The sequence below is a fragment of the Antechinus flavipes genome, chromosome 3, assembly GCF_016432865.1.
Source record: "Antechinus flavipes isolate AdamAnt ecotype Samford, QLD, Australia chromosome 3, AdamAnt_v2, whole genome shotgun sequence".
NCBI lineage: Eukaryota > Metazoa > Chordata > Mammalia > Dasyuromorphia > Dasyuridae > Antechinus > Antechinus flavipes.
In genome coordinates, this window is record NC_067400.1 from 317301857 (window position 1) to 317321302 (window position 19446).

Here is a 19446-nt window from a genome sequence, read left to right on the forward strand (position 1 = left end):
GCTAGACACTATGTTGGATACTAGAGGAGAGATCCAAAAGTCTGAACCACAGCTCCTGCCCTAGAGAAGTTTCCACATACTTCGCGGTAGGTTGAAAGACCAGCTCTGCTTGATTTCAAGCAAATGAGAAATACTAGGTAATAAAACCTATCAAAAAAAAAAAAAAAAACCTGTAGAATAAAGGCTTTTCCTCTGTACAGTAATAGAATATCAGGGTTTTAGAAGAATATTCAAGACCCAATTATCATCTATTTCTTGGGGAAGTGAGTGAGGGAGAAGAACATTTATCATTACTAAAAATGAACAAGTATAATTTGGAAAAAAAAAAGTATTTGCAAATTTGGGGCTATTACTTTCAACATAAAGTAGACACTCCCCTTTTGTTTAATTAGTACTTTTGAGAAGTCCTCCCTGGACTGAACCATTCATTCAGAGAATAGAGGGTTACTTTTCCTTGACCATTTTAAAAAGGGGGTTGGTAGGTAATTAAATATTAAATAAATATTACATGACAAGACTTTATATGTGTTTTCACAAAGTAACAAATGATAACAGGTGAGTAATAAGTCATTTATTTCTACACCCAAGAAGGCGGTGTTTTACTACATACCCTTGCTCTTCTTATTGGCTGTGAGGAGAGCCTCTTTTCCTTTAAAAGTGGGAGTCAGAACGACTTACCTTATCATTTCATTGTTTCAGTTCCAGCATCTCTTTCAGCAAAGTGATGACCTCCAAAATGATGACCGGAGGCTTAAGCGAAGCTAGAAGTGCAACTCCAGAAATCCAGGAATTGGTTGATGAGGTAAGGTGATGCATTCTATGGAAGGAAGATCTAATTGAAAATAATTGATTCTGGTAACTTCATAGCTTGTCTCTGTCTCTCTGTGTCTTTTTTTTTTTTTTTTCAATTTAATGTTAGTTTTTTTTTCAAAGAATTAATTTTTAGGTTTAATGTTTTCATTTACTAGTTTATCCATTGCAACATTTTCTGTGTTCAGAATTCTTCAGAGTTCTTCAATAAAGAATTAGAAATAGATAGTCATTGACTTAGGGAATGGCTAAAAACATGTGAGAATGAATGAAATTAATGAATGAAATTAAACACTCATGCCTTAAGACATGATTATGAAGAATCTAGAAAAGCATGGGAAGATTTATATGAGATTATGCAAAGTAGGAAGAAACTGAAAAGAAAATGTATATATAATGTCAACAATAATGTAAATCTGATAGTGACAAAAGCACTAAATTAGAAGTCAGAGAAAATGGATTCAAATCCTATTCTCTGACTCTTACTACCAGTATGAACTTTAGTAATTTACTTAATTCCATTGGATCTCAGTTTATGTAAATTAGAGTTGGTATTCCCTGATGTCTTTTCAGCTCTAGATTTATGATTGATTCTATGAGGCAAAAAAAGAAAGGACCAAACAAAACCCTGAATACTGTGTGATTATAATGACTAAATTTGGCCCCATAGAAAAGATATGAGAAGGCACTTTTCTCTCTTTGCAGAGGTGAGAGACTATGGGTTTGGAATGTTTCCTATATCCCAGCTTCTTAAACTGTGGTTTGCGACCCCATATTGTATCTCATAACTGAATGTGGGGGTTACGAAATTATGATGCATTATCAGTAAGTGTATACCTATTTTACATACCTATATACTTGGGACCACATAAAAATTTCTCAGACAAAAAGGGATCATGAGCAGAAAAATTAAAGAAATCCTGCTCTAGACAGCCCTCTCCCCTCCCCCTCTCCCTTCTTCTGTCCCTCCCCCTCTCCTTTACCTTCTTTCTTTCTCTGTCTTTGGTAGGCAGAAATTGGGAAATTCCACTGTAAATAGAAAATGAATTTTCATAAAGTTTCCTGTGTCATATGAAATCAGAAGAAATAGATAAATTAGTTTAGTTAATGGACAAGAAGCTAACCGACAAACTGAGAACTTGTTTTTTTTTTTTTTTAACTCTTTATCAATCCTTTTTGTTGTCAATTAATTTAAATCATTTACAAGATCTAGGTGTACTTATGATAATACTAAACAATTATTGATTTATCAGACTAAAAATATACTGTCAAAGAACAAAAAAGAAAATAACAGTTTTATGATGGGGGAAGACAAATACTATAAAATGAAATAAATTGTTGCTTCTATTCATATCTTTTAAATTATATAATGTTTAATATTTTGGAGCCAGAATCTAATCCCAGTTCTGTTGTTTAATCTGTAAAATGGAGAGGTTAGAATAGGGATCTCTAAAGGCCCTTTCAATGCTAACATTCTTTGGCTCTATCATCCTTAACTAAGTATCTGAGGACACTTTTCTAATTTTATTGGGTGGAATCAATCTATAACTGAAGTGTAGGGTCATTAACAATTGGATGATTATTACTTCAAAACCACTAGAATAACCTTGTTTGTTTTGTTTTGTTTGTTTTTAAAGCCATATTGCAAAAGCAACCCTAATGGTCTCTGATTAATAATACAGACAATTTCCAAGCAATAAAACAAATTCTGGTGATGATAATTCTACCCTTTCTGACCAAAATGATAAACTATTTGTGTTTCTGTCTCACTTATCACCTACAGATAAAAGTTTAGCATAGATGTAGGCAGAAGGAAAGAATACACAAAGAGAGTATTTTCATTTCATTACATGTGGCTAAATAACTAAGCAGACGGTACAGTTATTCTATGTGTAAAGTCTACTTATTAATTTTCTCCACCTGTGACCACAAAGCAATGCACTTAAGTGCTCCGGGTCTCAAGTTTCCTCATTTTTAAAATGAGATGGTTGAATTACATGACTTAATGTCCTTTCTCCTTTCTAATGTTGAATTTTGACTGAAAGAGTGTGAGGAAATGTCTATCACAACAATTTGTATGAAGTGGGCTTGTGGCTTCCAGATGAGCATAGAAATGCCTTTGGTTCTTGTAACAGCCGACATATGTGGTATAAGAGAAAGAAGCTTTAAACTGAGTGTCAGATGACATGGGTTCTAGACTCAGTTTGGCCACCTAGTATTTTTGAGCTCAGTTGATCCTTACTTTTCTCATATGTCCACATGGGATATCTAGATCCATCTCCTGAACTAGCATAAATCCATAGGATCTGAGGCCTGGCTTCTTCTGTGGAGAGCCAAGTACCTATAGGCAAACTTGGAGAAAGAACTAAACAGGCCCTGAATACCACCATGTTGATCTCCCCAAGAGAGATACCAGCCTAGAATTATTTCTATCTGCCTGTGTCTGCTAAATATCTGTGGTTTACAGACAAGAATATGGGTTTAAAAGGTTTAGAAGGAGAGTCACTTCCCTGGTCACTCTTAAGGGCTTACACTCACCAACTTAGTGATGTTCCAACAAATCTTGGCTATACAAGACTATCACAATCAAACTATTTATCTAAGCAAGACAGCAAGTGAACATTTGAAAAGTTTGATAGATCAGCATATACTTAAAATACACATATAAATGAATTTTATCTGAGAGCAAAGATATTTCAGCTCAAACCAAGAAAGAGAGAGAATGTTTTCATCCAGGGGGAAGGCCTCTTCCCACTAGGAAGCCGGGCTAGACAGCAGGGATGAGTGGAGGACATGGCTTTCCTTATGTGTCTGCAGCTTCCAAAGTCATATCACACGGCCTTCTCTCCATCAATGAGGAGTCATCTTCCTCCACATAAAAAAAAAACACACACACACACACACACATACACACAAATTTCCCCAAGGTTGAATAGAAACCCAATTACAGGAAAATGAGAACAATAATACATATGCAACATACCTCAGGGAGTCAAATGAGATAATGCCTGAAAAGGGTTTTTTTTTTTTGGTGACTATAAATGATGGTTCAAATGTAATTCATCATTATTATCATTACAATTTACTGAACACAATGAATGAAATTTTCCAGGCAGCATACAACAAAACAATTTGCATGGAGACCTTGCATACAGACTATGTGCTTCAATATATGAACCAGTTCCATGCTGGAAGGATGTTTTTTTGAGAGGGAATAGATGTAATGGGTAGAATTCTGAATTTAGAAATAAGTCTTCTGTTTGAATCTTACCTCTGATACTTAGTAGTTTGTAAACTTTAGACAAGTAACTTCCCTTTCCCAAGTCTAACTTTATCTACATAATAGGGAAAATAACCTGTGCTTGGCCCCTTGCTATTTAATATTTTTATCATTGACCAGGATAAAAACACAGGGGACATGTTCATCAAATATTCAGATGTCCCAAAGCTGGGAAAGATAACTATATTACAATACACAGTATGGCAGAGTCAAGATATAAAAAAAGTCTCGACAGGCAAGAACACTGGGCTCAGTTCAAGATGTAAAATCATTTTTGCAGTTGTACCATCAGCACCTAGCATATGCTAAGAATTTACGAAATAGTTGTTTATTAGTTTGAGGTGCAACAATCTCACAGGTACAGGTTGTAAGGATTCTGCCTTCCAGGAGCATATATTCTGAATGAAGCAGCAAAAGATAATAGGAAATGTGACAAGGCAATGAAGGAAAAAGAACTGCTGTCATATGCTACCTTCTCAATTGTTAGAATTCTGACTGTCTTTGAGATGCACCTATTAAAAAAACAGCCTCCAGCTTTCAGGAGTTTCATTTACTAAGTTTCCATGGTGACTTACACTTATCTCCCACCTTCTCCTGACTGCCCATCCACTGCGAATCCAAATACACATGGAAACTTTATTATGATGAAAAGAAGGAAAGCCAAAAAAAAAAAAAAAAGCACAGACAGACCATATAGCTTTGAAAGTTCTATACTGAATTTATTACATATTTTAAGGAGAAATCAAGCTGTATGTAGTAGAGACTCCTGTTCTAATATACACATATGGAAGGTAGTTAGGTGTTCAGTACATAAAATGCCAGACATGGAGTTGGGAAGATCTAAATCCAAATTTAACCTCAGATACTTATTAGCAGTGTGACTCTGGGCAAATCACCCAACCTAATTTGTCTCAGTTTCCTCATCATCTGGAATAGGAAATAGCAAACTAGTCTTTGCAAAAAACCCCAAAAAACAAAAAATACCCCTCCAAACAGGATCATGAAGAATATGATACAGATATATATTTTTGTATGTATATATGTGTGTGTGTGTATATATATATATATATATATATATATATATATACACACACACACACACACACACAAAGATACATAGATACATATATATGTGTATGTGTATATGTATACATATATATATATATATAATTCATTTGATCCTCATGATAACCCTTTTAAGAAAGGCACTATTTTCCCCATTTTATAGAGGCAGAAAGAGGAACTTGAGTGACTAATTCAGATTCACAGTGCTAATAAGAGTCTGAAGCAGCATTTGAAGTCAGTTCTTCCTGAATTCAAATCCTGAGCACTGTCTACTGTACCAGCTTATTTTTCAAGGTCTTTGATAGGGACTGCTGAAGGTATTTCTCAATATTTTGAGTTTGAAATTATGATGAAATTCAAGCAGAAACGTCCCTAGATGCCACTGTCAGAAATGAATTCCTGGCCTAGAGGGCCTTGAGTCCAGTTCGCTGTAATAAATCTTACATTCTTTTCTTGGAATGGATCTGAATGTTTCTAATATCCACACAGTAATAGCCTAAGCAATTGCAGATTCACAACAGTAAAAGAGATTCTCAGTATTTAGTAAATGCTCCCCATAGGCAAAATGTTATACTAAATATTGAGAAAGATGAAAAAGTGAATAGCACATAGTACTTGCTCTCACAGAAAGTAAAAAGACAATTTTAGTTATTGGAAATTGGCCTGAAAAAAATTTTAAACGCTAACTATAAGTAGATGAAGTACTTGCCCAAAGGTCTCTATGATAGCTCCTAAATTTGTCTTCATGGCCACTTGAAACAGAGTTAAATTATGAAACATCAAAAGACCTTGCATGTTTTAATTCTCCAATGTGACTTTTATGCAAAAAAAGAGCTTTAATTGAGTTAATTAATAGTTGCTAACACAATATGCCAATATAATGGAAGATATCCAATTAGAAAGGGAATTCCCTAAAGATGACAAAGTCCTCCTGGTAATGTGGACACAATAACATTTTTATTTTATTTATTTTTTTAATAGCTTTTATTTACAAGTTATATGTATGGGTAATTTTACAGCATTGACAATTGCCAAACCTTTTGTTCCAATTTTTCCCCTCCTTTCGCCCACCCCCTCCCCCAGATGGCAGGATGACCAGTAGATATTAAATATATTAAACTATAAATTAGATACACAATAAGTATACATGACCAAACAGTTATTTTGCTGTACAAAAAGAATCAGACTCTGAAATAGTGTACAATTAGCCTGTGAAGGAAATCCAAAATGCAAGCAGGTAAAAATATAGGGATTGGGAATTCAATGTAATGGTTCTTAGTCATCTCCCAGAGTTCTTTTGCTGGGCGTAGCTGGTTCAGTTCATTACTGCTCTATTGGAAATGATTTGGTTCATCTCATTGCTGAGGATGGCCACGTCCATCAGAATTGATCATCATATAGTATTGTTGTTGAAGTATATAATGATCTCCTGGCCCTGCTCGTTTCACTCAGCATCAGTTTGTGTAAGTTTCTCCAGGCCTTTCTGAAATCATCCTGCTGGTCATTTCTTACTGAACAATAATATTCCATAACATTCATATACCACAATTTATTCAGCCATTCTCCAATTGATGGGCATCCACTCAGTTTCCAGTTTCTGGCCACTATAAACAGGGCTGCCACAAACATTCATGCACATCCAGATCCCTTTCCCTTCTTTATGATCACAGTAATATTTTTAAACCATCATAAGCATAGTGTCTACATGTCACCAAAGCAAGAAAAATAAAAAACCTGATTAACCAGTTGATTTTCATTTATAGATATAGTGAACAATCTAATTTCTACAGTCAGAGGCTCTGGGTTCAAATCTGCCTCTCACTTTTACTGCGTGTGTAACATTGGGCAAATCCCCTCTCTCTGGACTTTCAGTTTTCTCATCCCTAAAAAAAGCAGTTGGGATAGATGTCTCTAGATCTATGAACCTATACTCTATGACTTACTCTGTGCTAAATTCTCAGAAAGATAGATTTAGAAAAGAAACTAATTGCCCTCATGGAGCTTCCAATTTGATAAATTAGACAACATAGTTGCATTGCTTAGTTTTCTTTATACAATTCCCTTTGATCTATTTTGACTGACTTTTTTTCCCCAAAATTGATGGGCAGTTTGATATTTTTGTTGTTATTCTTTACTCAATTGACTGAATTAACTAATTAGCATTATATGGACGGTGTGGTGGTTCTCAATGGCTATAATAGTAGAGGACTGATTCGGGCAAATTCTACCCAGCTACAAAGGTTTGGGGGCAGAGGATAGAGCTCTGGGCCTAGAATCAGAAATACTCTTCTTCATGAGATCAAATCTGGTTTCAGACACTTATTAGCTGGGTGAGCCTGGGCAAATCATTTAACCCTGTTTAACTCAGTTCCCTCATCTGTACAGTGAGCTGGAAAAGGAAATAGCAAAGCATCCCAGAGTCTCTACCCAAGAAAACTTCAAATGGAGTCAAAAGAGCTGGACATGATTAAAGTGACTGAACAAAAAAGAAAAAAAAAGAAAGAAAAAAAGAAAGGTTTTGAATAGCAGTCTAGCACCAGAATATATCTATTCTCCCAGGACCAGATGATCAAAGTGCAGAGAAACTTATCATTAAAAATGTCAACCACAGTGTTAATTTCTTTAGCCATAGCAAACATCAAAATAGAAATGCATTGGTTCTTTTGGATTTTTTCTTGTGAATTACTTTATTTTTTTTAAATTTTTTTAAATATATGGAAATATATTTTTCAGCATTCATTCTTACAAAATCTTATGTTGCAGATTTTTCTCCCTTTGTCTTTCCTCCCCACAAACAGCAACTTTAAACATGTAATTCTTAATAGAAATGCACTGTGAAAGATACTTCAGAAACTATGTACAAGTTAGCCCATTTCTGTCAGTTGTTTCCAGTAAATGACAGTTTTTGTTTTTGTTCAGTTGTGTCCAAATCTTTAAGACCCCACAGATCTCAGCAAACCAGAGCCTTCTGTCCTCCACTATCTCTTAAAGCAGGGGTCCTCAAACTTTTAAAATAGGGGGCCAGTTCACTGTCCCTCAGACTGTTGGAGGGCTAGACTATAGTAAAAACAAAAACTTTGTTTGGTGGGCCTTTAAATAAAGGAACTTCATAGCCCTGGGTGAGGGGGATAAACATCCTCAGATGCTGCATCTGGCCCGTGAGCCGCAGTTTGAGGACCCCTGTTTTAAAGTCTGTCCAGGTTCATGTTCGTTGTTTCCATGACCTTATTTATCCCATCCTCTACCTTCCCCTTCTGCTTTTACCTTCAATCTCTCAACATCATAGTCTTTCTTAAAGAGTCCTATTTTCTCATTATGTGGCCAGAGTATATAAGCGTTAGTATTTGACCTTCCAGTGACTGCAGATATACTGTTTAAAATCAATGATAAGGGTTCCTGTTTTATTAATAATTACACTCACTGAATATAAATTTCCAAAAAAGGTTGCCACCAGATAAGATCCTGTGAAACTGTGTGAATTAACTAAAGATTACAAAATAATTTAGAAATGCAGAGTTGCTAAGTAGAGTAACACCCTGGTTTCAACACTAATGGCAATTTTTTCTGGTAGCCTGTCATTCTCTCATTATCATCTATAAATTTATTATTATCTATGGATGCCATTATCATCTATAGGTTTTTTTATTTTTTATGAAGTCAAGTCTATGAAGTCAGTGCTATGAAGCACTGAATGAAGTAGATAGTAGGTAGTTGTTAGATAAATATGTCTAAGACAAAGAGCCAGTATCAATCAATATCAGCTAGATAGTCTCTTCATTTTCTTTAACATCACAATTCTGAGGGAAAAATAATTCAACAAATTTCAAGTACTCAACTTGACCCCTTAGGAGATCTGGGTTAAAACCTGATCTTCGACACTTAGTACCTGTGACTTTAGTCATGTCCTTTAATCCCCTTGTGCTTTAGTTTTTCCATTTATAAAATGAAGGGGTTGGAATAGACGACCTTTCTCTGAGATTTCTTCTAGCTCTTAATCTATGAGCTTACCAATAATAAATTGTGTATGTATTTCAACATCATGCAAATAGTTGGTACATGCCAAGCAAGGGCCCACCCTAGCCTTCCTTATCCCTGGATACCGCTCCACCCTTGAGGTCTCCAACAAGGCCCTTCCCCTTTTGGATCTCAACTTCTTTACCTGTCATCTCATCCACTCCCTCATACCTGTTGAACCTGTTTTTTACCCACTCTGGGATCTCCAAGCACTCAACCTCTCCCACTTCATTAATTCACAATAGACTAGCTTTGGCTCCCTACCCACTCCAGATTCTGGGGTTAGTCCTTTTTGATGTTGCCTTCACTATCCTAAGCTGTCATGACCTTTTGCCATTCTAGTCCTTATTTCAGGATTTATTTCAATGTCCTCCTTCTCTTTGAACTCTATACATCATTAGACATAATAATCATCCCCTCTTTAAAAAAAGATATATTTTGTTTTTTCCATCATCTTTATTTCCCTTCCTCATGTAATGAGATATTCATTGTAACAAAGAATAAAAAATAAAAAAATTCAGATTCTGTATTATATGATTCTCCTATCTTTGTAAACAATCCTTCCCTTGTTTCTTTTTCCTCTGGCTTCCATTCCTTAATTTTCATTCTTCCCAAGACTCAGCCTTCAGCCTTCATTTCTATTCTCTTAGATCAGCTCATTCTCTGTTTCCTTATTTTCTATTGAATTAAGTCCAAATTTCTTTACCTGGCTTTCCAGGTCCTTCATAAGTAGGTAGCTCTCTGTCTACAACAGCAACAACAACAAAAGATATTAATCATTTGCTGCCTATAGACCACTATGCTAAGTAGTGAGGGAGAAGCTATTTGAGAGAAGATAAGAGTCCCTGCCCTCTCAGAGAATAAGCACATTGAAGTGGAAAGAACAATTAGAATTTATTACGGGAGCAACCTGCTAGTGACTAATGGGTGTTATGGGAGTCACCTGTTAGTGGCTGCTGGGGATCTAATTCTGACCAGGAGAATCAATCCCTTCATATAAGAAGATGATAATGATACAAGGAGTCTGAGGGATAGCTGCATTCTCTGGTCTCTTTCCTCTTCCCTCTTGCCTCCAATTTATTTCATTCCCAATTCACAAGCAACATCTGTTTCAGTAAAGGCTGATTTGCCATTCCTTCAAGTGTGTTATGATCATAGCTTTAGAATTGACCTGCCCCTTCACACTTAACCATGGTCTTTAACAATTCCCCATTTTTTGTTTTATGGAAACACGATTTTTCCCCTTCAACAGCATGGTCATCAAGTTTGTGCACTGGCTGTTATCTGAGTCCCCATGCCAAGGAATACAAACAGCACTAAAAGAGTCTTTTCTGTCCTGTTCCTCTGGATGGTTGTAAGGTGAGACGCTATAGCAGGTGTTGAATCTTGTGAGATGTCATGGAGGCAAACTTTCTGACAAACAGAAAAGTAGGATTCTAGTCAGAGTAGGCATTTTTCATAAGTCCCTCATCATTATGCGTTATGATTCACAGCTGTTGGGGCTTTCAGAGAATTGACCTGCCCTTTCACTCTTAGGCATGGTCCTTAACAAGAATTAAGGAACATAGATTCAAATCACATTTCTTCCATTTGCTAGATATGTGACAAGGCAAGTTTGTAGATTTTTTTGAGTTCTGGTTTTACAGCTCATGTGTAAAATGAAGGAATCAAGCTAGATAGTGTTTAGACTCTTTTCCAACTTTAGTACCTTCTGATCAAACACTAGAGTTAAAATTTTTTAAAGTACCTTCACTCAGCTCTTTTCAACAATGAGGTGATTCAGGCCAGTTCCAATAAACTTGTGATGGAGAGAGCCATTTGCATCCAGAGAAAGAATTGTGGGCACTAAGTGTAGATCACAATATAGTATTCTCTCCTTTTTTTTGTTGTTTGTTTGGATTTTGTTTCTTTCTCATTTTTTTTCCTTTTTGATCTGATTTTCCTTGTGCAGCACGGAAGTGCAGAGGAAGGGAGAAAAATTTGGACAAGGTTTTGCAAGGGTAAATGTTGAAAACTATTTGCGTGTATTTGGAAAATAAAAAGCTATTATTATATTTTTGAAAGTACCTTCTATTCTGTCTAGTCATAAGAAAGTCTGCCCATTCCTGCCTCCTTTCTTTTGCCTTTGTTCTTCTACCCTACTCTCTCCCCAGATTCCCCACTCCTGTACTGAACTTCCCTCTCTAATTTCTTCCTTTTTACCCAATGAAATCCTGGCCCATCCATTAAGATCTTACAGAATGATAATTGCAGGTTCCTAGATTACTGCAATGGCCTCCTAATTAATCTTCCTATCTCAGATCTCTTACCATTAGTCCTTCAAACTGCTGCCAAAGTAATTTTTGTTAAGTGCAAGCTTGACAGTGTTATTCCTCAGTTAACTTTAATGGTTTCTTATAACCTCTAGGATAAAATTTTAAAATGTAATATCTATTTAAGGTTTTAAAACTTTATAAGTGCTATCCACATCCAGAGGGAGAATTATAGAGACTGAATGTGGATCAAAGCATAGTATTTTCATCTTTTAGTTGCTGTTGTTTGTTTGCTTGTTTTTTTCTTTCATTTTTTTGTGCTTTTGATCTGATTTTTCTTGCACATCCTGATGAATATGGAAATTTAGAAGAATTACATGTTTAACCTGTATCAAATTGATTGTTGTTGTGGGGAGTCAGGGAGAAGAGAGGGAGGCAAAGTGATAGGGGGAGAATCAATCAATTCCTTCTTTATAAATAATGGAGTTAGAGTTGATGGTTTCTAAGTCTGCTTTCAGTTCCAACACTCCAGGAGTGCATTATTATCTCTAGTCTGAGAATGTTAACGGACTTTTAAGTTAACTAGTCTACCCCACTTCACAAATGTGGTAACTGAGGCCCAAAGAAGTGAATCAAGCAAACATTCACTAAATGCCAACCACTGTACTAGGTCTTCTGAATACGAAGAGAAAAGCAAAATAACTCCTGCTATTAAGGAGTTAACATTCTTTTTTAAATAACATTTTATTTTCCCTCAATTGTGGTAAAACAATTTAAAAGATTTTTTTAAGTTGAGCTCCAAATTCAGTACCTTCCTTCTCTTCCATCCCCTTCTCCATTTCTGAGATGACAGGTAATCTGATATAGGTTGTACATGTACAATCATATAAAGCATTTCCAGAAAAATTGAAAAAGAGGGAGAGAAAAGAAAATAAAAAAAGAAGGAAGAAAGTAAATAAGGAAAGAAGAAACAAAGGAGGGGGAGAAAGGCAGGAAGAAAGGAAGAAGGAAAGAGAAAAAATAGTATTCAAACACTATCGTTTTTTTTACTCTGGAGGCAGATAGCATGCTTCATCATAAGGATTTTGGGATTATCTTGGATCATCATATTGCTGAGAATAGCTAAATCACTCACAATTCTTCAATGCAGAATATTGCTGTTATTGTATGTAGTGTCTCCTGATCTTAGTCTTTTCACTTTGTACCAGTTCATGTAATTCTTTCTGAGGAAGAAATCCAAGCTTTCATTAGATGAAAAAAATGGTCAGAATTAATATTAATTAGAAAAAATAAAGCATTTCTGACTAATCACTTCACACCCATCAAGTAATTCCCATGTCACAATTTGTTCAGCCATTCCCCAATTACGGATATTACTTCGGTTTTCAATTCTTTGCCATCATAAAAGGAACTACTGTAAATATCTTTATACAAGTAGGTTCTTTCCCCTTTTTTGGAAGTCATAGCATTGTTATTGCTGACTCAAAGATGTGCACCGTTTCATAGCCCTTTGTAAATAGTTCCAAATTGCTCTCCAGAATGCTTGGATCAGTTCACAAAGGAGTCAACCTTTTCATTGAAAAAGACAGCACATATAGATATAGATATATAAGTACATACAAAATAACCTTTGCAGGAAAGTTACTAGTAACTGTGAGCATCAGAAAAAGGACTCACACAAAAGATAACATTTGAGCTAAGTCTTGAAGGAAACCAGGGAATCCAAAGGTAGGAGTAAAGAATAGTATTTCAGGATGGTAAATAATGCATACTGAGTCACAAGGCAAGTGTTTAGGCTAGCATTTATTAAGCACTGTGTGCCAGGATCATATTAAACTGTGGGAATAAAAAAACAAAAATGAAACATTCTCTATTCTCAGGGAGTTTACATTCTTTTATTAAAGACAAGTTGTACATAAATAAGTTTATATAAAGTAAACATATGATCAGTTGGGATACTGGGGGCTTCTTGTAGAAGCTGCCATTTAAACAGTTTTGAAAAGAAACTGATTTAAAAAAAAGGTCTTCCATTGTCTAGTCCAGTGATCTTTCCATTTTATGTCACCATATGTCTACTGCCATAATGAGAGATTGATTGATCAAAATGAAAATGAATAGTTCTGAAAAATATTCAACCTTAAAAATGTAAAGGGAATTTGTGAAACAGTGACTGTAAGGACTTGCTTTATTATGGGTTTGTGTGTAAATATTTCTCTGGGTATATCACTGTACATATATTTATTTTGGAACTAGGTGTATATATACACACCCAAGTATAGTCATATAAGCATGTGGTTGCCTTATGCAACTTTGTATTAGAGACTTATTTCTAGTGTGAATTCAGGAATTGGGTACATTTTGGATATTTCTTTGGTTTGTTAGTCTGTTGCCCTGCCCAGATGACTTGGGAATTTTAGGATGTGCTACTTACTCTTCAGAGAAAGTCCTTTACAGGTACCTCAAATTCAAAATATGAATAGATTTATCCACAAATGATTAGAAACAGAATTTTCAACATTCTAGAAAAAAAGAAATAATACACGCCACTACCCAATCTAATTCTGTCTCTGACTTAGAATACTGGGAGTTCACTTACACACACACACACACACACACACACACACACACACACACACACACAGCCTTTCCCTCTTATCTAAGCCATTTTTTGGCTTCCTTGTAGTCCTTCCTCTCCAAAGTTCTTCTATACACTTTTAAAATCTTTCATATACCACCATTGCCACTATTGATAGTCAAAAAATATCAACAGTATTTTTTTCTGAGGAAGAAATCCAAGTTTTCATTAGTCAGATGAAAAAATGGTCAGAATTAATATTAATTAGAAAAAATAAAGCATTTCTGAGTAATCATTTCATACCCATCAGGCAAAGTTGACCCAAATAAAAAAACATGGCAAATGCTAGAAAGGCTCTGGAAAACAGGTACATTAATATATTACATTTGGAGCTTAGAAGCAAGCTGTTTGGGGAGTCAGATTCTCAGCTTGTGTAATCCTCTTTCTCCCTTCTGTTTTGTATATAGAAATGTTCTTATTTGATGTTCATTAAGTTCAGAATAAAAAGGAAAAGGAAAAAAAAAGCAGGGGGAGAGAGAAAAGGGAAAGAATTACCTTTCTCAAGAGTAGTTGATTATCGAGTCATCATACTCTGTCTTTTTCCAGTTTGGGGAGTTTGTTACGCCCTTGCCCTTTGCTCTAGATTATTTTTCCTCCCTTTTCCTGCCCCAGATTTGCCTGCCATCTCCTCCCTAGGAACATCTGAGAGAGGGCATCAAGCATTCATTCTGAAGCTATTTCAGAGTTAGTGGGATGGATGCTCAGAGACTGTTCCAGAATCATTCAAACAGTAATATTTCCCTCCCATCTATATGGAATCTAAAATATTGTTTGCTGTACCTGTTTTCATTTTCCTTATGAAAAAAATTCCAAATGGGGTCATAGAGAGTGAGACCCAACTGAAATGACTCACCAACATTTTAAAGAACCATTAGATGTGTACTGCTTGGACCCATAAGTTGCAAATAAGTCAGTTACCTATTAGAGCTGTTCAGAAGCAGAATGGACTGACATGTGGAGTTGGTTGTTGTCAGGTATGCTATAATGAGGTTTCCTTTCAGGTATGGATTGGACTAGATAGCCACTGAGATCCACTCCATCTCTAAAATTCCTGTTTCTCTACAACTTTGTGAGGTCTTCAGGGGATCACAGGACCATAGAGTAGACTAGGAGTAATTTGCCTTTCTATGTGTCAGGGATCCCTTTGACAGTTTGGTAAAGCTTATGGACCCTTCCTCTGAACAAAGCTTTTAAATGCATAACAAAAAAAAATTCTACTTAAGATTACAAAGGAAACCAAAGTTTAATGAAAATAGAGATGGATTTTTTTTCCTATCTAAGTTTATGGGCCCCTAAAATCTATTCATAGGTTGCTTGGAGGTCTGTGTATCCCTATACTTAGAACCCCTATTAGCTTTATTAGGTTCCTTAGCAGATGTGCTTTGCAGCATCTGAGGGTTAATGACTATTAATCAATCAATCATTTATTCACCATTTAGAGGAAATAATTGCAGTTGTTATTGATTCCTTCCTTTTGAAATTATTTTTATGTATTTGCCATTTACTAATTTGGGAAATTATTGTATTCCTCCTCATAGAATATAAATCCCTTGAGGGTTGGACAGGTTTTTATGGTTGTTCTTTGCTTGTTTGTTTTTATCCTTGGAACCTAGCACAGTACCTTAAACACAGTAAGCAAAAACACAGCTTATTTTAAAAAATTGTTTAATTGTTTAAAAATTATTTAATGAATTAGGGGAAAAGAAGGGTTTGTTTAAAGTTTCCATTCTTGTCAGCATTGCATTGACCACTGAGTAGACCAAATCTGGTACTATTTTCAGATAACCACTAAATATTTTATCCTCCTCTATTTTCTTAAGATAAAACCAACATTTGAAGGAAAGAACAATACAAAATATGAAGAATTTAAAGCTGTAAGTTACAAAAGCCAAGTAGTTGCTGGAACCATGTATTATGTAAAGGTAAGTTTTCAACCAGTCATTTAACTCTAACATACTCTATTCAATTTTATTTCTATTTGGATGTATTTAAAAATATTAGGATAGTTTATCGTCTTCCTATTTGAGTAATTGGAGAAAATAAAGTGCCTGCCCCCAAGGAAATATAAAGTGATGGCATGGTAATTGAAAACAAAGAAGGCAGAAAGGAGGAAGGGACTTTGGGAGAGATTCATGTCAATCTGGGAAGAAGAGAAGGACTAACTTGGCAGGTTTTACTCTTATATTAAACCTGAAAGATGGCAATGAAAGAATGGATGATGAATTGAGAGGGAAGGAAAAAGGGAGAAGAAAAAGAGAATAATAAAGGCTCTCACTGATGGGATTCTAGTGGCAGTCAGAGAGTTGTGGAAATCCCCTTTTGGTTGATCCTTGTGTCCTTTGTGAAAGAATTCATGAACCAGAAGAATTTTAGGTGGCAAAAATGGAAGTTTATTGTTGGATGAGAAGTCAGCTTTGCTAGAAAAACTGACTTCTTCAGTGGCAAAGTCTTATTAGGGAAATGGAGGCTGGCACTGAGAAGAGAATATCTTCTCAGGGACAGTAGTGTTGACAGGCAGCTATGCCCTATTCCAGTCTTCTGCAAAGAAATGAGTAAACAGGAACTTATTTTATGAGCAGATCTTGGCAGGGTGCTGGGGGCAGTTTGAACTGATCAGACCAGGGTCTCCCAATTGAAAGCACAAGATGTATAAAGGCCACAATTTTCAAAAAGGTTTCAGTAAACGTAAAAAAAAAAAAAAAAAAAAAAAAAAAAAGGAACCCATATTTTTGCATGACATATGAGCTTTTTGTACACATTTCAGAACATAAAATCCTTAAAAATAAATGAAACTCTGGGACAGAGGCACAATTCAAATTCAAAATAGTCGTTGACTCTGTTATTAAAAGTTAGTTGTTTAGGTATTCAAAAATTCAGGTGTTTTTAACAACTGGAGTCAGTTGTAGTATAATGAAAACAGCCCTGGTTTTGAGGTTAAATTCTAGCTCAGCTGCTAATTACCATGTGACCTTGGACAAAGGAAGGAAAGGAAATGGAAGAGGAGGGAGAGGTAAGAACAAGTATTTATTAAGGACCTATTATGTGCCAGGCACTATGCTAAGCTCTTTATAAATGTTATCTTATTTGATCCTCACAACAACCCTATGAAGTAGATGTTATTATCATCCCCATTCTGGAGGGCTGAAGAAATCTATGGAGGAAGCTGAAGATGATTAAAAATATCTAAAAGTCTTGTTAACTCCAGACCCATTATTTTACCCACTGTGTCCCCTCCCTGTCTTTCAAGTAGCTTCTGGACAAGTGACTATCCTCCCTGAGCCTTAGTTTCTTCAACTACAAAATGAACAGATTGGAATTAAGACCCTTTCACCTTTAAATCTAAGGTCTTAGGAACTAATAATAGTAGCATATCAGTGCCTATTTGAATATTATTATTCATTGAACCTTTGAGGGACTCAGTTCTATTAGCTTTAAAAACAAAACCAAATGATCTCTCAGGCAACTTCCTGATATATATATTTCTCCAAAGCATGAATAAACTCATTCATTGATTGGAATAAAAATATAAAATTCATATCAGAGATCATCTAGTCAAAACTCCTATCTAAAATAGAAATGCCCATATAATGACTTTGAAAGGTGAGAGGTGCTGGTTGGAATCCATGTGACTAATTCTCCACTTCTCTATATTTGCAGGTATGTCTTGGGAAGGATGAATATGCGCATCTGAAAATATACAGACCTCTCCCTCACACAGAGGAGCCAGTAGAGCTGGTGGACTTCCAGATGGGAAAAACCGAAGATGATGAAGTGACTTACTTTTAGAAGCATAGTCTATACGTTTGTTTAGTTTCATGAACATCCTGTATCAATACAAACAATTGAAACAAAATATGGATTTTGTTAGAGGAAGGGGAAAGGAAATATTCAGAAGTAAAGTGATATGAAATAAAAAGATATCAATTAAAGATTTTAAATCAAATCTGAAATTATTTGCTTTAAATCATTTCACATCTCATCTCATCCCATAGCAGATACTGGTTTTCCAATAGTCAAAGAGCATTAGGTTACACTATAAAACTACTGAGCAAATTTGTGTTGTACCCTCTATGGGATCTTTCCCCAACTTATACTTGTAGTTATGGATTGGGTTCCCAGAAGAGGGGATTTCTTCACTTAAGCATGTACTCACCTAATCTAAGACAGAGCTGGAAGTATCTTACTTTAATGCCCTGTAGTTCTAGGTCTAATGATTCAAGAGGAAAATGGAAAAGATAGTCATTTAAAAATTTCCTTCTGTCTTCTTTTCATGAAGAGAAGATTTGAACGCTTAAAATATTCTTTATAACACTACCACCTCCACACTGCCCTCTCTGTAACCATAAATTTTCAAATGACCCTTCAGTATTCTGGATCTTCTCTGAACTGTCTCCTGGGGTTCACAAATTCTTTTCTTAGCTCTTTTTCTCCTGCTGTTCCCTATGGACTTTTATCAGGGGTGGGTTTCGGTGTTTCATTATCCTTAATATATCAGGTCTACAAAGAACATGAAGCTTTCTTTTACTCTGGTAACAGTTCTCTCCTATGTTCTATACTAAATTGCCTCCTTCTTGGCTGCATTGTCTGAACTAAGGAAAGGTTTAGTTGCTTTGGCATCATGTTCAGAAAATCAACTTTTGAAGGATTGCCTGGAAGGAAGGAAAGGTTACCCACTTCAGCTTTAATGTATCTGTGGGTCTATACCTTTAAAATTATAGCTTATGAGTCTCCACCAGTGGTTTTGCCTTTAATAGTCACTTAGTAGGATTAATTCAAAGCAAAATTTTCACTGAAATGCCATTTTAAGAATGATAGCTATAAAATATCCCCCCTGCCCCGTAAACCAGAAGCATACTCTCCCACAAAACCTCACATCACTAGAGTGAGCACACAATTAGAGAATATACAAAGTCAAGTAGACTCATATTTCTATTGTCTCAGGACCTGATCTTTCTCTTCTCTTGATGTCCTCACAAAGGACACAATATTTCTCCTGGGCATGTGTTATTCCCTTTCAGAGTCTGCTCCCTGATTGTATGAAGTGGGAAAAAAGCTACATTCCCAGATACCATGCTCGATGACGAAGGGAGAAGAGAGGGAAAAAAAAAAAGTCTTCCATCTCTCAAAAAAAAAAAAAAAAAAAAAAAAAAAGGAGAACTAAATGGTTCTTCCATATTTCCTCCAGAGATCAAATTCTTCAGGGACATCTCCTGCATTAACTTTTGCCTGGAGAGTGTCTTTCTTTTTCAAAAACCATTAAGGATATGGGGATCCTTCTGCTGCCAAAAGCCCCATATCATCAAGCTTGACTCAAGAATTTCTTCATAGCTGATAAAGTGAAAACAAAAAAACAGTCATTTCTTTGTCCTTTGTTTAAGATCTTATCACCT

The 19446-nt window shown here is 35.6% G+C and overlaps 1 protein-coding gene across 1 annotated transcript; it reads left to right on the plus strand.

Moving 5' to 3' along the window:
- The first annotated feature begins 669 nt into the window (after positions 1 to 669).
- CSTA (cystatin A) lies at positions 670 to 18006 on the plus strand. The gene is made up of 3 exons (XM_051985393.1): positions 670 to 802; positions 15877 to 15978; positions 17714 to 18006. The coding sequence occupies exons 1-3, from the start codon at positions 725 to 727 to the stop codon at positions 17840 to 17842; spliced, it is 309 nt and encodes a 102-aa protein (XP_051841353.1). The 5' UTR covers positions 670 to 724; the 3' UTR covers positions 17843 to 18006.
- The last annotated feature ends 1440 nt before the right edge of the window (positions 18007 to 19446 follow it).

Excerpts from the sequence above, each read along its gene's own strand:
- CSTA (XM_051985393.1), top strand. The coding sequence starts at position 725 with ATGACCTCCAAAATGATGACCGGAGGCTTAAGCGAAGCTAGAAGTGCA. Across the intron at positions 803-15,876 it reads TCCAGGAATTGGTTGATGAG|ATAAAACCAACATTTGAAGG; the intron begins GTAAGGTGATGC and ends TATTTTCTTAAG. Across the intron at positions 15,979-17,713 it reads GAACCATGTATTATGTAAAG|GTATGTCTTGGGAAGGATGA; the intron begins GTAAGTTTTCAA and ends CTATATTTGCAG.